Below are 20935 nucleotides of genomic sequence, written 5' to 3' on the forward strand. Positions count from 1 at the left end.
GAGAGAAGGAAGAAAGAGAGAGAGAGAGAGAAAATAAGCCGATGCAGCAGGAAGAGAGAACAGAAATAATACAAATACCACGAGGCTTTCTCTTTCTTTTTTTTAAAGGTTTCAACTCAAAACCTCTTGAGCACTGGGATGAAAACAACACACAGGGATAAGTGCAAACATTCTACACCTAGGAGGAAAATAGTCCTAAAATGTACAACAGGGTGGGGGATACTTGGAATACTCAGCAATACTAGGAGTGAGAAAGATCTTGGATGTTCTGGGTTTTTCTGGCTCTTTGGCCGTGTTCTGAAGGTTGTTCTTCCTGACATTTCGCCAGTCTCTGTGGCCGGCATTTTCGCCGCCTCAGTAAGCGAGGGCAGCACGTGAAAATGGTTGTGGCGGCCATTTTGGGCACCCGCTGTCCATTTTGGAACCGCCGATCAGCTGTTTTAGAAACATCGCAATGCGAAGATCGGTAAGCGAAACGCTTACCGATCATCACAATGCGATGTTTTGCCCATTAAAACATTGCAATGTGATCGCATTAGCGATCTCAAAAAATAGATCCCTATGCGGATTCGTCGTTAAACGGTGCGCTCGTTATGCGAGGCACCACTGTAAATAAATACATATATACATAAATCCCAACAGTTTTTCTAACCTTGAAACTTTCCAATCTCCTCTGCTGGCTTTCCAGTTTCCCCCTACCTGGCACCCTCTTGATGTATTGTACTCCACCTCCTATTATTTCCAGCCAACATGGCCCTGCTGGCTGGGGATGATAGGCACTGCAGTCTGACATATCTGGAGAGGGTTGCGTTGAGATGGCTGGTGTAAACCCTGGGAAACTATCATTCACACACATCCTTCCTCTCAAATGCTCTTGTATGGACAGCTGTCCACCTTTGTTTCTGTCATAAGGCCGGGAACGGTCAATTCTATCAAGATGGCATCAGTCCCACCCCCATCTAGCAGTTTAAGCACTCCATAAAGGCCCGTGAGGCTAGAACTCACACTGATTAGCTGATAGCAAAGAATGGTTTGCTTTACAGGCTGTTTATGAAGTGCTGACACAGCGCTATCAACCTGCCAGATAGCCCTAGCAGCACAAGAAACCGATGATAGATGCTTTCGGCTCCTGAACTCCGACAGTTGAAGGGCTGAAGATTCTCAGCATATGGTCCTTGACTTCCTCTCTTCCATTTTGCCACTCACAGCTTGCTTGCAAGACTCGAAATTATCTTGAACTATCTTCTTGTTCCGTTCTGTTTCTGTTGGCCCTACCTTTTGGTAGACTGAAGCAGGTGCCTCGAGGCAATAGGGCTGATCTCTGGTTGTGTTTCGGTACCATTTCTGTGAGAAGGGGGCCTCTCCCACCTCAGGCAGCAGAAAGCCGTAGGTCAGCTCTGCTTCCTACAGCGATACCGCTGTGCCCGATGTTGAACTGCACAGAGGTCACGTCCTGCTTTCAACTGTTGGTTCTCTTGGCAACCACACTCCTTCCTAACGCCTTTCACCTAAACCTCTCCTACCTACCTGTAGTGTTCGGGGGCATGCTTGTCCGTCAGGACCTGTAGGTAGATGGACTGCGAGCGTCGTTTGATGCACCAGTTCTGCAGGAGGAAGGCAGGACAACGTCAGACGCAGGGCAGGGTCAATTGGACAGTGGATCACAGGGGGGGGATTAGTCCCTAGTTGAGAGTTGGCTTGGTACAGTGGATAGAGGGCCAGAATAGGATTTAGAAGACAAGGGGTTCAAATCCCATCTTGGCCACTGAAGGGGTGGCAATGCTAAACCATTCCTTGAACCTCTCACCCCAAAAGCTCTCTAGGGGTTGCCGTGAGTTGGAAGTAACTTGATGGTACATAAGAACAGCCACTGAACCTGTCTACACAAGCTGGTCTTGAACTCAAGTTCATCGTTGATAGGGACTGGATTTTTGGACTGCAGTCCCAGTATTCTCCATTTTGCAAATTCTATCTGACAGACAAGACACCTTACAGAAACCTAAATGGGGCTCAACTTGGGGAAAGACCAAAATTAGACAGCTTTCAGGCCCAGCTCACCCAAGCTCTGCCCAAACCTTCAGTTCTTATTCTTTCCTATCTAGGTGATTTCCTTCTGAACAGGAAGCCAGGCCTAGCTAGAACTATCTTCCAGATGAGGCCTTTCTCCCAGGCGAACCCCATTTAGGTGCCTGCCTGTCAGGTTGAATGACCAGAATAGAAAATTGTGGGAACTGCAGTCCAAAAATTCAGTAGCTAATAGACAGTATCTGATGGGGCTCAGAAAAGTTACTTTTTGGGGGGCTACAGTTTCTCAAAACTCTAGCCAGCCTGAAAGAACCCAGTTTGAAACTCTGTAGAAGCGGCGACAGACACAACGGACAACGCTGGGTTCAATCCAGCAAAGATCTGACTCTCTATAAGGGCAGCATCCTCTGTTCCTGACATCCAGGGCTATCTGAGGAAAAATAAAATAAAAGGATGGCCTCCCAGAAGCAATTGTTGAAAGAACTTTGAAGGAACCACCACCTCCTCCAGTGAATACCCGTCCGACGCTGATGACATTTCGGCGCCAGGTCAAAACCTTCCTGCTCCAAATGGCTTTTAACTGAAATAATATCAGCTGTAGGTCTGATGGCAATTTTTAGAATATATATTTTAATTGCATTTTAATTATTTTGCCCTTTTATTTTGCCTTTTTATTGTATTTTAAATGCTGTAAGCCGCCCAGAGACCTTCGGGTAGTGTGGGCGGCATATAAGTTAAATAAATGAATAAATAAATACACAAAACCACAAGTGACAGGGAAACCTAACGAAGGGGGAACCGAGGAAGACGCTGCCTCGGAAGCCAAAAAGCATTACCTGGGCAAAAGCAATGAAGAAAAGTTGCTCGTGGGTGTACTTCAGCCAGAGGAGTGGGTTTTCGGGACCGTGTTCGCGTACCCATTTCTGATAGGCCTGCGAGAGATCGTTGGGGTCAGCAAACAAATAGAAAAGATGTCTCGCTTTCTCTGCAGCCGGGTGCATAAAGAATGGACCGCCTTGCGGGGTTTGTGTGTGTGTGTCGAAAACTTTGCAGAGAAAACAAAACTGGACATGTATAGCTGACAACTTTTTGATAGAAGCTTGTCCTTTCCTTTTCTTGCCCCTCCCCTTCTTTTTGCAAAGTCCCACAAGCTATGATGGGTCTTGAAGGGGGGGGGACAAACATTGGCCCACCAACCACGGAAACTGCCCCACCCTTGGTAGCAAGACGGGGATGCCACAGATGGGTCCAGAGGTGTGAGAGCATGGTGGGGAGGGGGGACTGGGAGGACCCTCCCAGGAGGGGTGTCATTAGAGGGAAGTAACCCCCCCTCTGTTGCCCCCAAAACAATCTCCAATGGATTAACAAATCTGTTCACATACACTCATTAGTTACACGTGGTCTTTGTATTGTCACGGAGGGAAAGCTGAACCAAACAGGCCTCATTCGGATGACTTGGGGGTTGTTTCAAAACAAAGGCACATTTCTCTCTCTCTCTCTGTGTGTGTGTGTGTGTGTGTGTTTGTGTGTGTGTGTGTGTGTGAGAGAGAGAGAGGTTTAAATAGGCTTGGAAAGCGATTATAGGTTATAAACAACCTCTGGGCTGGTCGATTTGGGGTGGTAGATTTGTAGGATACAACAGAATCTTGAAAAATTGCTTTTCGGGGACGACAAGTGCCAGAATCCTCCAAGCAGGAGAGACGGGCCAGAGGCAGAACCACAGAGCTTTGGGAATGGTATGAACAGTAAAATCTCTGCAATTATCTCTCTGGGAAGGGACCTGGCAGCATCCTTCAAGGCTCTGACGTCCAAATTTTGCCTGTGGGACTGACTTGGTGGAAATTTCTATCCTTTCTTGAAGGCACTTACATAGTAGGCAAGCTTAAGTCCCCCCATGTCGGCAATGTTCTCCCCAAGGGTGTGCTTCCCGTTCACCTGCAATAAGAGGAGGAACAATAAGTCAAGGCGGAAGCCCTTCCCCGCCCTATCATGCCCCCCTCTCTCTTGCCACGGCAGCCTAAACTTTCCAGGTCTCAGAGCACTGATGGAGATATTGCAACCTCGCAGGCTGCCTGGGGTTTAAGTGACTGGGGAAGGACTTTTCTGGGGCTGGGGCAACTGTCAATCCATCCAGCACTAACCAATCATTTCCTCCCATCTCTGAATTCAAAGACAGCCCCACCTCTCTGCTACTGTTCCTTTCCCTCTTTTAAATATGTTGGAAGCAGTATTTTTTTTTAATTTGCTGTTAATCTGTTCACAGCTGTAAGTAATTACAGTGGTGCCTCGCTTAATGAGTGCACCGTTTAAGGAAAAATCCGTATAGCGATCCCTCTTTGGGGATCGCTATACAGATCAGCCCCAATTGCCGCACTCGCTTTGCGACGATTGGGGCTCCGGCGGCCATTTTGGAGCCGCCGAACAGCTGATCGGCGGCTCCAAAATGGCCGCCGCATGACCCGAAATGGCCCCTATCAGCGTTTTCGCGACCTCCCTAAGCAAGGGGAGGGCGTGAAAACGCTGATAGGGGCCATTTCGGGTCATCCGGCAGCCATTTTGGAGCCGCCGATCAGCTGATCGGCGGCTCCAAAATGGCCGCCGGAGCGAAAACATCGCTGGAGGGGGTAAGTTTAGACACTTATTGGAACGCATTAAACTAAGTTTAATGCATTCCAATAGGTTCCCCTGCCCCGCACAGCGATGTTTTCGTATAGCGAAGGTTAATCCGGAACGGATTAACCTCGCTATACGGGGCACCACTGTAAATGTTTTTAAACTTTCTCCTATAAATATATCAGATTGAGTGATTAAGTATCAGTTAATGAGAAAGGGGTGGACTATCTGGGGAACTTATAGCTATTCTCCTCTGTGAGTCTCTGTACTTTTACTGTGTAGCAAAAAGTAATTTAACCAGAAGTTTAAATCTCTGCAACAATCACCACATGAAGTCATAGGGGATTTAATGTATTCTCAAAGGGTTTCATGGCCGGGATCTAATGGTTGTTATAGGTTTTTCGGGGCTGTTTGTCCGTGTTCTGAAGGTTGTTCTTCCTAATGTTTCGCCAGTCTCCGTGGCCAGCATCTTCAGAGGAGAAGAGTTAGAACTCTGTCTGTGTTCTGGTGTAGTGTGTGGGATAGTTGAGTACTTATAGCTGTGGGATCAGCTTTTTGTCCTTTTCAGGAGATTGGGTGATTAGGTGATAAGGGTGTTTTTTGTTATGGGTGTATTGTTGTGATAAGGGGGGGGGGAAGACGATTTGTCACTGTGATTGACGGATGTCATTAGCTAGTCTTTTTGTGTGCAGTGATCACCAGTCCTTGTGGCTGGGTAAAGTTCGTTGACCTTTTGCAGGCTGTATTTTTCAGTCTGGGAGCCAGGCTTTATTGAGTTTTAGACCTTCTTCTTTTTTGTTGAAGCTCTGCTGGTGTTTGTGGATTTCAAAAGGCTTCCCTGTTCTTCCCTGGTCCTCGTTCCCTGTCCCTGCCCGATACCCTCTTGCCCACTTTCCAGTGGCTCAGCCGGTCTAGGACAGTGGTTCCCAACCTTGGGTCATCCAGGTGTTCTCGGACAGCAGTTCCCAGAAGCCTTCATCACCAGCTGTGCTGCCCGGGGTTTCTAGGATTTGCAGTTCAAGAACACCCCGGTGACCCAAGGCTGGGAACTGCGTTGCTGTTCCCACGATGCGCAAAGACTCGGCCAGAGAGATTACTGGCAGTTGTGACACAATGACCTGGTGTAAAGGGCAAGAATGCGTTGGGAGCTGACTTTCGCCTTTTGCACACCTTCCATTATCAGTTACAAGCACACGCAAAACAACTCACATGCTTCTGTGACTCCAGGAGCTTGGATTCCCACCCCCACACCCCCATTTCACGGCTCAAAAGAGCCTGATGTTTTAGAATACAGAGTTGGGGGGGGCGAAAGAAACTAACACTTAGCAATCCAGAGCGTTCTTCTTATGAGCACAGGATGCAATGCATACCCTGTCTAACTTTGTCCTCGAGAAGTATGGTGTTGTAGCTGCTGAAATGCCAAGCTGTCTTTCCTTACAATCTGCCATCGCCATGTCAAGACGTAAGTAAGGCTGGAGAGCTGGTAAGTAAGGCTGGTACCTAGGAGCCAGGCTGTGCTGGGCTGGCAGGGGCGGTGTAATGAAATTTAGATCTCACTGCTTCCTCTTTTTTTTTCCAAGAGGTTGCAGGCTGGATAGCTCCATGCATTGGAGTGTCTGGCTGCAGACCTAGAGATTGGGAGTTCGATTCCCCCATGCTGTGCCTCCTGGGAGAAGAGCCAGCCTGGGTAGCCTTGGGCAACCTGCACAGTCCCAGGGCGCCCCCCCAAAGAAGAAGGGAAGGGGAAACCTTGTGTGAGAACGCCATATCCAGGACACCTTGGAAAAGGCTGACGTAAGTCAGAACTGCAGAATTGACAATGGCACGTGATGATGATGATGATGATGATGATGATGATGATGATGATGATGATGATGATGATGATGATGATGATACAGTCTTTCCCAACTAAGGCTCCATGATGGAATTAAATCTTCCCCCTCAGTGTGAATGTTCATCTGATAGTTATCAATCTATCAATATACGTATATAAACACCAAAACCAACACCTTAATTTTACTTTTTAATGTTTAACCATAGCTTATCACAAACTACGTGGTTAATAGGCATGATCCTGAATAGAAAAATCCAAATGAATTGAAAATTAGGTTGTTTCCGATCATCTGGTTTCTGAAGGCCACTGGTGGATATTCCCTGTTTCCCCATTAATGCTACGCAGGTAATATATCTGAGTGTCTCTAGTAGCTTCTGTGGTTCTGGCAGTGGGTGCTGGCTTCCTAAAAGGTGCCAGGCGTCACCCACGGGATTTCTGCTTCTGTTTTTTTGCTAGCATTCCTTCAGTGGCTTCTGTTTCCTTGTTGGATCTATTTTAAGCCACTGCTTTTATTTTTCTAAAAAAATCTTTTTGCCCTATAGCTCCTCCTTAGTACCCCTTCCAGGCGTTGATGCTATGGACGGCCACCCCAAGGGAAGCCAGAAAGTCTACGACTAACTGCCAAGCTGTCAGGTTTTGATATTTTATCTGCTTAGAAGTGTTAGAACAAGTAGGAGTATAGAAAATGCCCTAAAAACTGCCATTAAAGTATAGTATCTTTGAACATGAAACCATTGTTTACTACAATTGGCAAAAGCAAGATCATTGAAAGAAAACATTTTCTAGCAACCTTCTATTTTGTTTTGCTTTCCAATCCACAATAGATGTGGAAACATTAAACACTGACATTTGATAGGTAATTAGTGTAAATACATTTTATTTTGCTTACAAGTAACTTGATGACCCATGTACGGTATTCTTTTTAACTTTTGCTTATTGGTAGTCAGGGGTGCTATCAGGCAGGTAATATAAACAAAAGCCTGCCTAAGGGAACAACATTGTGTAGAGGCGGGTGGGGTATAGCTGCTTCTTCTTGGTGAATTAGGTAAAGAAAATGTAGAATACAAATAGCTAAATGCAACCCGGCTGAAAAATGGGTGACAGTATTATGTATTGATTTTACGTGTCTCACTATGATTAGAGCTAAATAATGCTTTTTGTTGTATATATTCATATTATATATTCTCTGTGGTGGCCACCTCTCTATCAAATGTTCTACCTGCAGCTGCATGCTAGACCCTTTCCCTCCTAATAGGAAGCAAGCACATAAAAACATATTATTTTATTTCTCCCCTCATAACTGTTGATGATTATATTCTGTAACTTTTATCTTGTCTTGTCGCCGTCTTGATTTTTAGGTATGTTGCCCTTTTACATTATACTTCTTTATTTTACATTTTATGTTTCAGTGGGATTTGGCTGTTCTTTGTTGGAAACAGTCCAGGGTAGTGCCAAAGCCACTAGATGGTGCAGAATGAATGAATGAATGAATGAATGAATGAATGAATGAATGAATGAATGAATGAATGAATGAATGAATGAATGAATGAATGAATGAATGAATGAATTATTCCAGAGTGTAGGACATACAACAATGGGCTCATGTTACAAGAAGCCAGATTCTTTAACATAAGGAGCAGTGTGACAGTGGAACCAGTTACCTCAGGAGTTGGTGAGTGCTCCAACACTAGAGGCATTCGAAGAGAAACTTAGATCATCACTGGCAGATATCCTTTGATAGTATTCCTGCCTGGAGCAGGAGGTTGGACTTGATGGCCTTATAGGCCCCTTCCCACTTCATTATTCTATGATTCTAGGACTTCATTCTCTCAGTACTTTCCTCTTTGCTTAGCTTTTTCATCCTCCCACCTGTCTTCTCCTCGCCTGGTGTTCCTTTCCCTAAAACTCACTACCTCGTGACATCCACAACTTTTCCCCCAGAACTTTTTTCAACAGCTTCCAAAACTTTCCACCCTTCCAGCCTGTAATCTCTGTCCTTCCTTCTTCCATTCGCCTTTTGTTCTGGTTCTTAGAATACAGAACTACAGAACACGAGGTTGGTTCTTTTTCATTTCTAGGCTCTTTTCATATTTTCCTCCCTACATTTACCATTTGAACAGTTAATCTTCAAACAAAAGCTATGTGTTTTAAAGACAATCAAAGCAACCAACTCTCTCTTTGGCCCAACACTTAATGCTTCATTTCTAAAATAAAATTGAAATTATTATTATGTCAGGATTAAAGGAAGATAAACCACTGTCGTAGTTTTAAAAAGAAAAGAATAAGAAACCACTGTAAAGTCCCCTCCCCAAAATATGCATTAATTGATAGCATTCAGATTATTTAGGTTGCAGTTCTTTGCAAAATGTCTTGGGTGTTTTTCCACTTCTGAGCAGATACGGCTCGGTGTGCACAGTTAAAGAAGCTTAGGCTGGACTATTAAAATTTATCCCGCTATGTCTTTTGCATCCACGCTCAAGATTTTCCATCCCATTTTTTAATTCAGCCTATCGAGCTTGATTCTAAATTCTACGACAAGGACCAGATAGCGGGAAAAGGTATGGGTGGTGAAAAATACTAGCCCTTGGTTGAGGGATGAGGTTGCCTTGAGCACATTTTCCCGTATATTGTGTGACTCCTGGGAAACAGATCACACTGGGGCCACACACTGCAAGCGGTCCAAAATGCAGTCTATCTCCAGCCCAACGTTTTAAACTTGTCTTCAAATCTACTTTTTAATCTCAATAACATCATTGTTGTGGTTGACAAGGACAAAAAGAGTTGGCAACAATTTCATCACGTTGTTAAAGACTCCAGAGCTCCAGCAGAAAAAGACCCATGGGGCCACATGACAAGAGCGCCAGCAATTTGGACTAAGAGCGCATATACAGTACAAGAAATTTTGTTGTTTAGTCGTTTAGTTGTGCCCGGCTCTTCGTGACCCCATGGATCAGAGCACGCCAGGCCCTCCTGTCTTCCACTGCCTCCCAGAGTTGGGTCAAATTCATGTTGGCATATAGGAAATATTACCCTAAATATGGACAAGGTCCTTGAGCCAACAGGGATCCTTCAGCAAAGATGGCCATTGGGCCTTGCTAACTAGGGAATTCTGGGAGTTGGAGTCCAAAGGCATCTTCAGGGACATGAGTCACGTAACTCGCTGTTGAGTCTGACTCAAGTCCCACCGGTAACTTGACTCAGAGTTGGGTGTTTTTTTTTTTCAATGACTTGGATTTGACTTGAGACTTGGGGGTGGCCAGATGGGGCACAGCGGTGATAGTGGATGGGTACACCACCAAGGGGGCATCCGGAGCAGACAGGGAGGCTTATCGGATGGAGAGTGGCAGCAGGGTGTGTGGCCCTGGTGGGGGGCCAGTCTTTGGGTTCAAGTCTTGAGTCCTATGAGGGACGTGGTGGCGCTGTGGGCTAAACCACAGAAGCCTGTGCTGCAGGGTCAGAAGACCATGCAGTCGTAAGATCAAATCCACGCAACGGAGTGAGCACCTGTCGCTTGTCCCAGCTCCCGCTAACCTAGCGGTTCGAAAGCATGCAAATGCAAGTAGATAAATAGGGACCACCTCGGTGGGAAGGTAACAGCGTTCCGTGTCTAAGTCGCACTGGCCATGTGACCACGGAAGATTGTCTTTGGACAAAATGCTGGCTCTATGGCTTGGAAACGGGGATGAGCATCGCCCCCTAGAGTCGAACACGACTGGACAAAAAATTGTCAAGGGGAACCTTTACCTTTACCTTTACCTTGACTCCCAAGCCCGAGGAAGCAGGCAAGCAACAACAAGACTTGGGCCCAAAGACCCGGACTTGAAATTGGTCAGGAAGATTGGCCAACATCCCTGGACATTGCTCTTCCGAACTCTTACCAGGGCTACGATAGCTAAACTGTGTTCTGTCAAGTTATCAGAGCACAGTTGAACAGCAGAAGCCAACAAAGGTGAACCCTTTTCCGGAGGGTGTGTCTGAAATGAATTTGTTCCACAAACTTCAGTGTGCAACAAAGTTCTTGAAAGACACAGCGGTGATGTGATATGCCCCAATCCGAATGCAAATTCAAATTTTACACTCCCATTTTCAGAGGATCAAAAACTGGGAGAAAAAAGAAAGAAATGGGAAAATTTCGGGAAGGTTCCCAGATTTGCAAACCACCTGTTGGGGAGCGCCACCCCCACCTTTGGTGCTAAAGAGGGTATTGCACCTCCTTGCTCACCCTTTGGTTGTAGACCGTGAAGTTGTCGTAGAGGTTGACAATACACTCGGCTTTCTTGAGGAACTTGCTGTAGGAGGCGTCCGTCCACCAGTGCATCAGGTTGCCGTGCTGGTCGTACTGGCCTCCTACAAAGCAAGCGGACGGGATGAGAAGCTGGCGCGTGAAGGCGGAGGACTTCGATTTTGTGGAAGAGGCCATAGAGCCACTCCAGGTTTGAAGCTGAACTTTACAGGAGCTACTGACAGGGCTGAACCCTACATTCCAGTTAGAAAGACCACAATCTGCAAGCGGTAGTCAGTTACACAGAAGCTGAAAACCAGTAGCCAAGCTGGCTAGGATGTTCTAGGAATTGGCATACACATTTTCCCTTTCTTTCTTTCAAAAAAAAAAAAACCCACCTTTCTTCAAATCTTTGGTTCTAGCTTTGTATCCCCAGCCACGTCATCCCAGGGGGGCGCGCTTAGGAGGTTCTGCTGCTTGACCCAAACCACACCGTTCTATGCTATTGAATGCAAAGCTGCTCCGGTTGCCCAGCCGGAGGGATTATAAGGGCCCGGAGCTATAGGTCGGTTGGAGAGAAGAAAGGAGGAGGTGGACCTTACCCCAGTCATCGTAACCATGGGTCAGCTCGTGGCCAATGATCGTGCCAATTCCACCATAGTTCAGGGACCTGGAAGTGGGAGACGAACATTGTGGGTTGCCATTGGTGATGGCATGTATATATCACCAAGAGAAAGAGAGAGAGGAGAGACGCAGATCAAATGGAGACGATCATTTCCAGTGCTACACAAATTATATCAGTGAACACTGAACTCATGATCTGTGCGCCTGATTTGTCTGCTGTTCACATGGTAACCAATGGCAGGTCCCATCACAAGGTCTCCCTTCTTATGAGTCTATTTTAAAACTGGAATTGAGCAGGACAGTCCCTCACATAGAGCGGGGAGGTTTTTCATAGTCCAACTCCCAGAGGGTCCAACTGCATGGACAGTGAGGCTGGGGAAAAAAAATCCACCATGACCAGTCATTCCTTGCCCTATTGCCCTCCGGCTCTCCCTGATAGAAGCGCCGAGTCTAAAGCTGCCACTTACTGTGGGAATTCTGGGTCATACAGAGTGGGTTGAAGGATGCCAGCTGGGAACACTGTGGGGAGATGAAACATGGGTTAGAGCAGAAAAGAAACGTTTGCCGGAGGCTCAGATCACACACAAGCAATGCTGCAAAGCTGAAGTGCTGGTTTTTTTTTTTTTAAAAAAACACATGATAAACATCAGTTCATGCATTTTGGCGCATGGCACAACATTAAGGATTCCACACCAGAGCTACTGTTTGAGAGCCTTGATTCCATTCTCCAGCTTCAAAGGGGGAAGAAAAAAGAGTGAGTAGAACACATGAGAACAGTGGAATAGATTGTCTTGGGAAAGGGTGGACTTTCCCTTCCTTGGAAGTTCTCAAGAAGTTGGGTGGCCTCCTGTTATGATGGTCTAGCTGCAACTTTCCTGCTTTGGCATGGGGTTCGACTAGATGGCCTTTGGGATCCCTCCTGGCTCTGCAGTCCTAGAATTCTACAGTACACTTTCAAAAGGTGAAGGGAGATTCTTTGTTCCAAAAGACTCTCTTTATGAGCCGACTCGGGTTGCAGAAGGACAGCAAAGTTGGGGCCAGGCTGGGCTCCAGTGGGAAGGACTATGTGCCTGATGATCGATCGTCTGAAAGGTACCACAAGCTTACAGCAATGGCCATGTCAAAGTCATAGTTTAGAAAGGCCTTGAGTGCCACCATGGTGCTGTAGTTTCCTTTTTTGTTATGATCCCGCCCCTCCGAGAGGTAGATGAGATTGCATTGGTTCATAGTCATACCCATTTGGTTCTTGTTGGGAAGGTAGTAAGCGTTGAGTGCCTGAGGAGGCAGCAGCCACCTGAAATGAGACAACATACTTCGATCAGTGGAAGTTCCCACCAAGTGCAAATAAAGACCACTCATCCCATCTTCAAGAGTCGGGATAAAAAGTGCCCCAGGCTGTGGAAGTCCTTAATATTTGGCACAGGCGAATATTCAGGAATGCACTGGATCATCCCATCAACTCCCATGGAGTTGCATCAGCAAAAGGGCCAGCCACAGGGCTGTTAATGCTGTGGCTGTTTGATGAGGAACAGAAGAGGATGCTGAATGGGTGACCGTTGCAGGTGTTGTACAAGAGAGTGGCCCCAGTCCTTAGGAGGCTTCGGACCACACGGAAGCTTATTTCCTGTTCCTGCGTCAACCGGTCTGTCACTTCCATTGTTCTCAGAACAACTTGGTGTTTCCAGCCACTGATCCTGAATGGATTCACAGCCACTGGATTTTGGCCTGGCTCAGAGCTTCTGGGTCTCATGAAGAACTCTGCCTGGTTAAAAAAGGAGACCTGTTTTTCTTTTTCCTTTCTTCTTCCTCCCCAAAATAGACAATAATGGCTTCACATGTCCTGTGTGTTGAGTTCTTGCTAGCCACTAGAGGCTGCCAAACCCTAGCTGAATAAGCAGATGGAAGCAGGCGGAACCAAACCTTGTGACAGCTTCTGGAAAATTTGACACAGCAGGAGAAAGCTAGCAATTTTTTTAGACTGCATCGCCCCTGGAAAATGGGAGTTGCAGTTCCAATGCACCCCCCCCAAAAAAAACCCCTATCCTGATACCTGGAATTCAGAAGCAATGTCTCTAATCTATTCCCTGCATGAGATCTGGAGGTGAAGGCTCTGGAGGAAACAGATTACCGGACCCCCAACTCAGGAATGACTAGATGGGTATTCTTGCAAAATACCTACGCCGATCTGTCCACCTCCTGCCGGATCTTGTTGACTGACAGCTTAATGCTGAATTTGATGCTGTTGAGGATGTTCTTAAAGTAGGTTTTCTCGTGGACTTGGAACTGTGGGAGGAAATAAGTGGGATTTAGCGCACAGATTGAGGGAATGGAGAAGCTGCTTTGTATATGGAGGATCCCAGGACCTTAAAGAGGGTGGAACCTCTGTAGCCTTGGAGAAGGGAGGTCACCCAGATCTAGAGGGATATTTCATTGCTGAGGGCTAGGGAAATGGATGACCAGCCCCTCCTGCTCTATTCACGGCCCTTTTGTTGGAAGGCATAAAATCTCTTGCTTTTATGGAGACAACATGTTCTCTTCCTCCATTTTCACTTGCCCTGGATACCAAAACGGCTGGTTACAGCTCTTTCAGGATCATATAGACAGACACACACGCACACAATATTAAGGTTGTTGTTAAATATTGTATTCCATGTTTATATATTATTGATTTTACTGGAATTCATTCTGGTGCAAAGTGCAATGTAAACAACAACAACAACAATAATAGATGCACAAAACAAGCACGCCAAACTCATTAAACTTTGTCACACCTCATCAGTGAATGTCCGAAGATTGTTCAGATTACAAAACTAGACATGATAGAGTGGCAAAATAATAATAATAATAATAATAATAATAATAATAATAATAATAATAATAATAATAATAATAATAATAATAATAATAATAATAATAACAACAACAACAACAACAACAACAACAACAACAACAACAACAACAACAACATATTATTATTATTATTATTATTATTATTATTATTATTATTATTATTATTATTATTATTATTATTATTATTATTATTATTATTATTATTATTATTGAAAACACCAGGCACAGTCAATCAAAATTATAAAAACATTGACTGGTATCATCTAACAAATATAAGTTTTAAACAAAAAACTAAGTATGCATTAAATATCACCGCAGTATGTATGCTGTTCCTAATACTGCTGTGTTTTTTTTCCCTTTTTCCCTTTTTTCCCTTTTTTTCTTTTTCTTTTTGTAGCTCTGATGACTACAGGGACTACTGAACTGTGTTTCATCCACAAGCAACTTGGTTCAACGGTCAGGTCTCTGTACTTCGTTAGTTTTTCTGATTCTTTATTTTCGACTCTGGCATCCCCTGGAATTGCAATGTCAATGATCCAGACATTTCTTCATTCTATTACTACTATGTCTGATGTGTTATGTTCAAGGTGTCTGTTCGTTTGGATCTGGAAATCCCACAAGATCTTGACTTCCTCATTTTCTGACAACCTCTCTACCTGATGTTCCCACGGGTTTTTGAAGGCCGGCAAGTTATTTATTTATTTATTTATTTTTGCATAATGACCAGTGCACTAATTTTGGTATTAGTGCACTTAAGGTAAAGGTAAAGGTTCCCCTTGACAATTTTTGTCCAGTCGTGTTAAACTCTAGGGGGCGGTGCTCATCCCCGTTTCCAGGCCATAGAGCCAGCGTCTGTCTGAAGACAATCTTCCGTGGTCACATGGCCAGTGCGACTTAGACACGGAACGCTGTAACCTTCCCACCGAGGTGGTCCCTATTTATCTACTTGCATTTGCATGCTTTCAAACTGCTAGGTTGGCGGTTAGTGCACTGGTCATGTCTAATTTTTTAATCTCTTTATGCAATCTGTGGACATTCACAGATGAGGTGTGATACAGTTTCCTCTTTTTCTCGGCAGAGTCGACATTTGTTGTGAGCACTAATTCCTTGAATCTTAGCTTTCATCACGTTGGTTTGGAGTGCTTGTTCTTGTGCAGCAAAAGTCAACCCTTCAGTTTCTTTCTTAAGAGTCCCCAGTTTTAGCCATGTTGAATTATGATCATGCTTTCCATCAATATTTCTCAGGTGTTGTTCATGTAGTGTTTCTGTTTAATTTATTTTCAAATTGTTGTTTTTTATATTGAGCCTTTGTTTCTGTTGTTTTCAAAATATTCTCCATTTTCACCACCTTAAGTAATGTTTACCAGATTGTATGGATATAATCATTTAGGCTTCTTTTTCCTCCTCTACTACCTGCTGTATTTGCAGTAATCCTCAACCTCCAATTTTTCGTGGCAAATATATTCTGTCCACATAACGTTTTGCATGTAGTGCATGATGCACATTCATTATTTTCTGTGTTTTTTGATCCAGTTCTTCTAATTCATTTTGGGCTCAATCTATTATTCCAGCTAGGTATCTAAATGTTGGAACTACACATGTGTTTATGGCTTTGATTGTATTTCCACCTTTTAATTTTGATTTTAAGATTTTCTACAGTGTTTTGATATACAGTGGTGCCTCGCATAGCGAACGCTTCGCTATGCGATGAAACCGCACAACGAGGGGTCCCGGGCCATCACTGGAGCATTCGCTCAGCGATGGCCCCTATGGGCTTTTTTCGCTATGCGATGATCGCGCCACTGTTTTGCCTCGCTAATGAGGCATCCAAAATGGCCGTTGCAATGGAGGAAACTCGCAGAACGGTGAGTTTTAAGCCCATAGGAATGTATTAAATCAGTTTTAATACATTCCTATGGGCTTTTTTATTTCACTTAACGATGGATTCGTTGAGCGAGGGTTAATCCAGAACGGATTAACCTCGCTAAGCGAGGCACCACTGTATTCCCTTTCTTTCAGTTCTTTCGCCTTTGTGTGCAGGATATTATCTGCTTCTAGTATTCCAAGTTATTTATAATTTTCATCACTTGATAGTGGTTTTATAATATTGCCATTTTTTAAACTCTATTCCATCTCATTTTTGGATCTTGCCACGGTGTATAGACAGAGCTGCATATTTGATGAGGATGATTGATCCACAGCCCACTTTTGTATTCTTAAGGCATTTTGGGGGCTTCACAGACCACAAAAAACGCAAGAAAAAAAATCCAAAGAAGTTCATTTCCTATTTTTTGGGGTGGGGGGGGAGAAGGCTTTGAGGAAATTACTGTATATGGTGCAAGAACATCTTGTTCTACGTATAGGGCAACGGGTTGCTCCAAGAGGTTTTCTAGAGGTTAAAAACCGCCTTTATAAAAAAACATCTGGAAACAAGGGGAACACAGTTTGATTTTGATTTTTTTGCCAGGATGACAAAAACAGCCATGGGGGGGGGGGAATCCCAGCCTCAATCTTCCTCACCACTGTGGTAGCTGGAACGATGAACTGACTCAGCACAAAATGCTTTAGCATAAAATTGTTATTGCCTTTGTATAATTAATAAAAATAACTTCTATTTTTATTAATTATTCAAAGACAATAAATGCCCTTCAATAATAGAAGGATGACAACAATTTAGAAGATGGGAAACAACAAACTTCTCAACAACAATAATAAAAAGGAGCAACCGTCAACAAAAGGGCACAATAAGGCAGCAGCATAAATTGCTCATTTTAAAACTTTCCAAATATGAAAAGGTTTGGCAGGTATTTTGCCCTGTACCTGCCTTTATTTACATGTAACTCACTAATTAGATGAATCAGTCAAATGTAGATGGTGGATTAGTCAGCTAAAAATGATTTAGTCAATTAATTTGTTGGGCTGTTCCACTTTGCCCCTGGAGATTCCCTCAGGGAACTGTGGCTAGGAAGCTTTTCGCTGTGGCTGGTTCAAAGCATTGTAATCACCTCAGACAAATGGCAAAATGGCACTCAAGGAGGATCGCTTAGTTCCTAAGCAGAGATGGTTCTAACCTTCAGGACTGCCCCATATGCCAGCATCGGCAGCTTGGGGCCGCTACCTCACTCTCCCTAAGAGTAGGGCCAGATCTGTTCCTCACACACTTGCCTCGTATTCCTTGTCAATTGCTTCCGAGTTGAGCAGGAAATCCGGGTAGCCGATCATCACCATCATGTGCTGCAGCTGCAAGACAAGCAAGGGCTCAAGACAGCTGGGAAGTTCATGCTGAGTAGGGGCATATCATCTATTTAGCTGGGGGGGCACCTCTTGGGACTCAGAAGTGCAGAGTAATCCCTGGACAAGAACAGCTCTCCTCACTGGGTTCCAACCAATCCAGGCCTGTTTACAGATTCAAAATTCCTGTTCTTCCCCAGGATGTTCTAAATGGCTACTGACAGAAGCATTCACAACACTCTTGGGATGAAATATTTCCTGGGTGATTTGATAGACAATGCATGAGACAAAGGCTACGTTAAAGAAGGAAACACAAAAGAACAAAAAAACGATGTTTTAGGAGCTCCATTTCGGGAATGAATGAAAGAAAATGAAATTGTGAAAGAGAGAGTTTTGTGCTGTTTTTCTTAAAATATAAGAGGCCTATCCTTATGCGTCATATGATCTGGATGCATACTGTGCACCGTCTTAAGTGTGTACTGCCTGGCACAGAATGCTCCCTTCTTTCGTTCCTTCCCCCAACTCCTCACCTTGGCTCTCGCTGCCCGCCTCGTTTCTTCATCCATCCAGTCTAGTTCTTCCAATCGCCGGTCTAGAATATGTTTAATGTTTTCTACCAACTGCTGCACCTGAGCAAAAGAAATCAACCAAAAATCAAAAGTTGTGTGTGTAATCATGAGGATGAAAGACCCACTACCCCCAGAAAGTGATCCCGCAAAAGGAGCAACATATGCCATCAACAGTGTCACTGAATATCATCATTAGTTTCCCTTTTTCTGGGCTCAGAAAAGGTAGGGTAGCAATTGCTACATGAAAGGAGAGAAATATTGATCACAGATACACTCATCTGGTTCAGATGATTGTTATCTCAGTTAATAAGTTGAGATAGAAACACCCTTTTTCTGTATCCATGCAGCTCCTTCATGGTGAGCGGTGATTAAACCGGGAAGTACTTAACATACATTTTTCTTTTTCATCCAAACCTGGAGACCATGGTTATCAGCTTTGGAAGAAACCAGGATCTGGAACCATGGTTTGAACTTGGGTTAATATCCTGGCTTGTTCTAAAGCTGATAGCCACTATTTCATGGTATGGATAAAAGAATGGAAAATACGGTTAATTGAAGGCTTCTTGATTTTGTTTTTCATGCTGTAGAAGGAATGTATATACAGCTTGTTTATATCTCAGTTGCAATGCTGTGACTTGATCCTCTGATTACAGCCAGTGTCATATAGTTAGATTTATCTGACTTTTAAAATGCTACTGTCTCACCATCTTCTGCTTTATTGCATTAGACGTGGTTTGGTCTCCATTCAGCATTTTTGCAAACCACTTTGGTTGGTAGCATACTTGAAAAGCGGCTGCCAAGATGCTCTAAGGAAATAATTAGTAAGTCGAATGTTCCTAATCATGAGAGCCATCTCTAACTTTGAGTGCCTTTTTTTTAAATGCATCTCATTACTTCTTAGCAGAGAGTCGTAAGATGTGGGAAGAACCCCAAAGGCTATCAAAATCCACCTCTGGTGATGTGAGAAAACAGGGAATGATGTTCGCTTTCCTTGCCAGTGGTGGCGAAAGCACTTGCGCCGTCTGAAGCATGATGTGAAGCACCCCTCCCCCCCACCGGACAGGCTGATGCCGCCAATTGACCCCAATGAGTGAACAAGACCATGAGGTGATGGTACCCCACCCACCCATGCTGCCAAGGAATCTGGAGGGCAGCTGGAACATCTGCTCCCTCAGGAGAGGATCTTGTGCCTCCACTACCTGGTTCCTTGTTGGACATCGATTTCAAAGATGACTGAAAGAATTGTGGGAAGGGGTGGCCCCCCAAATTGCTGAAGTCTTAGAAACCGAGGAATCAATGTCCCTCTGTCACTCCAGAAAATGGTGAGTTGCTACAGATCAAAAAGGAGACTATGAGCCAACCGTCTGAGGTGGCTACAAAAAAGTTCAAATGCTTTTAGGCTGCATTAACAGAAGTCTACTCTCCAAACCCCATAAGGTACTAGTTGCCCTCTATTCGGCACTGGTTAGGTCTCCTCTTGAGGACTGTGTCCAGTTCTGGATACCGAACTTTTAAGAAAGAAACTGCAGCAAGTTCAAAAGAGGGCAACAAGGAGGATCAGGGGGCTGGAAACCAAGCCCTAGGAGGAAAGACTGAAATAATTGGGCAGGTTTAGCCTGGAGAAGAGAAGACTGAGGGGTGATAGGATAGCACTTTTACAATATTTGAAAGGCTGTCCTACAGAGGAGGGGCAAGATCTCTTCTCGATCATCCCAGAGTGCAGGACACGCAACAATGGGCTCAAGTGAAAGGAAGCCAGATTTCGATTGAATATCAGGAAAAACTTCTTAACTGCTAGAGCAGTAGGACAATGGAACCAATGACCTCGGGAGGTGCTGAAGATATTTGAGAGAAAATTGGACAACCCAGTCAGATCTGCTTTGGTTTGTACTCCTGCCTTGAGCAGGGGGTTGGCCTCGATGGCCTTTATAGGCCCCTTCCAACTCAATTATTCTACGATATGAGGGACTGAGATATTCTGAGGTGAATAAATACACCCTCCTGAAAACATTGGGTTCAATACCTGACAGTACTGAGCTCCTGACCCGTCTGAAGTGAACCCTCCACAACTACACCGTTTAGCTCTCAGATGATTAAGAAAGTTACACGACACCCTCCGCTGACTGAAATCACCTTGAGTTACAGTGGCAAAAATGACAATTATTAACAAAGTGCTGGTGGCGTTCCTGGCTGTGTAACCAGGAACGTGACCAGCACCTCATTAATTGGTGGCAATTTGCCACTGTCCATTATGCAGTTTCCCTTAAACATGTGTGTCATGTCGCCAACCAAAATCTGGCCAGCGACTTACATTTTCTTTCAGGCTGATTTCCCCCCCCCCACACACACATCTCCCCCATGTTGGTGGCCACATTTTATGTGAGAGTTCCACTTATTTTCTGGGATTTGCAGACCAAGAACATCTGGAAACCACTGCTTTATAGGGTAGCCAATAAAGCCATCTTCAGGCCCAAGACAAGACAGGATCCTTGTTAAAACTCTTGATCTATGATGCTTCCGGCCGGAGGTTTTCCCATAATCACCACCATCTTCATTGCTTCTACAAATCTCAGAGGCCAAATCCCACACTTATTACCTCTATTTACAAGGAAAAGGCAGTAAAAAAAGTCATGCCAGTAACCGCAGACCGATCCGTTTAATAGGTAGTATAAAGTGTCTAAAGTGTGGGCTTAACTTCCTCTTTATTGATTTGGAGACCGGGCAAACAGAAAACAGCGTTTCTCCAGAACAAATAAGATCCATTATTGACCTGGACTCTGTGTAAGCACAGATAAGTCTTCAGGCTGAGTTGTAATTTTGATCTCGGACGCTTTGTCGCTTGGTCAGATCTCTGTTACTGCAACTCCTGTCAAACGAGAGCTTAGAAAAGTTACTTTTATTGGCCAGGATGGCGAGAGGATGACGTGAGCTCTCATCTAAAAAAGGAAACAGTCCCAAAGCATGCAT

General features: G+C 44.5%; 1 protein-coding gene across 1 annotated transcript in view; it reads right to left on the reverse strand.

The window, feature by feature from the left end:
- ECEL1 (endothelin converting enzyme like 1) overlaps nt 1-20935 on the reverse strand; it is a 61628-nt gene that overhangs the window by 2967 nt on the left and 37726 nt on the right. Inside the window, exons 8-17 of the mRNA XM_078389738.1 lie at nt 17930-18028; nt 17334-17408; nt 13498-13601; nt 12554-12612; nt 11786-11837; nt 11297-11364; nt 10695-10819; nt 3895-3960; nt 2862-2957; nt 1528-1604 (exon numbers count right to left, since the gene is read on the reverse strand). Of these exons, the coding sequence (XP_078245864.1) occupies nt 1528-1604; nt 2862-2957; nt 3895-3960; nt 10695-10819; nt 11297-11364; nt 11786-11837; nt 12554-12612; nt 13498-13601; nt 17334-17408; nt 17930-18028 (821 nt within the window). The remainder of the gene's footprint in view (nt 1-1527; nt 1605-2861; nt 2958-3894; nt 3961-10694; nt 10820-11296; nt 11365-11785; nt 11838-12553; nt 12613-13497; nt 13602-17333; nt 17409-17929; nt 18029-20935) is intronic.

Source organism: Pogona vitticeps, chromosome 3 (assembly GCF_051106095.1).
Source record: "Pogona vitticeps strain Pit_001003342236 chromosome 3, PviZW2.1, whole genome shotgun sequence".
In the NCBI taxonomy this organism is placed as follows: Eukaryota; Metazoa; Chordata; class Lepidosauria; order Squamata; family Agamidae; genus Pogona; species Pogona vitticeps.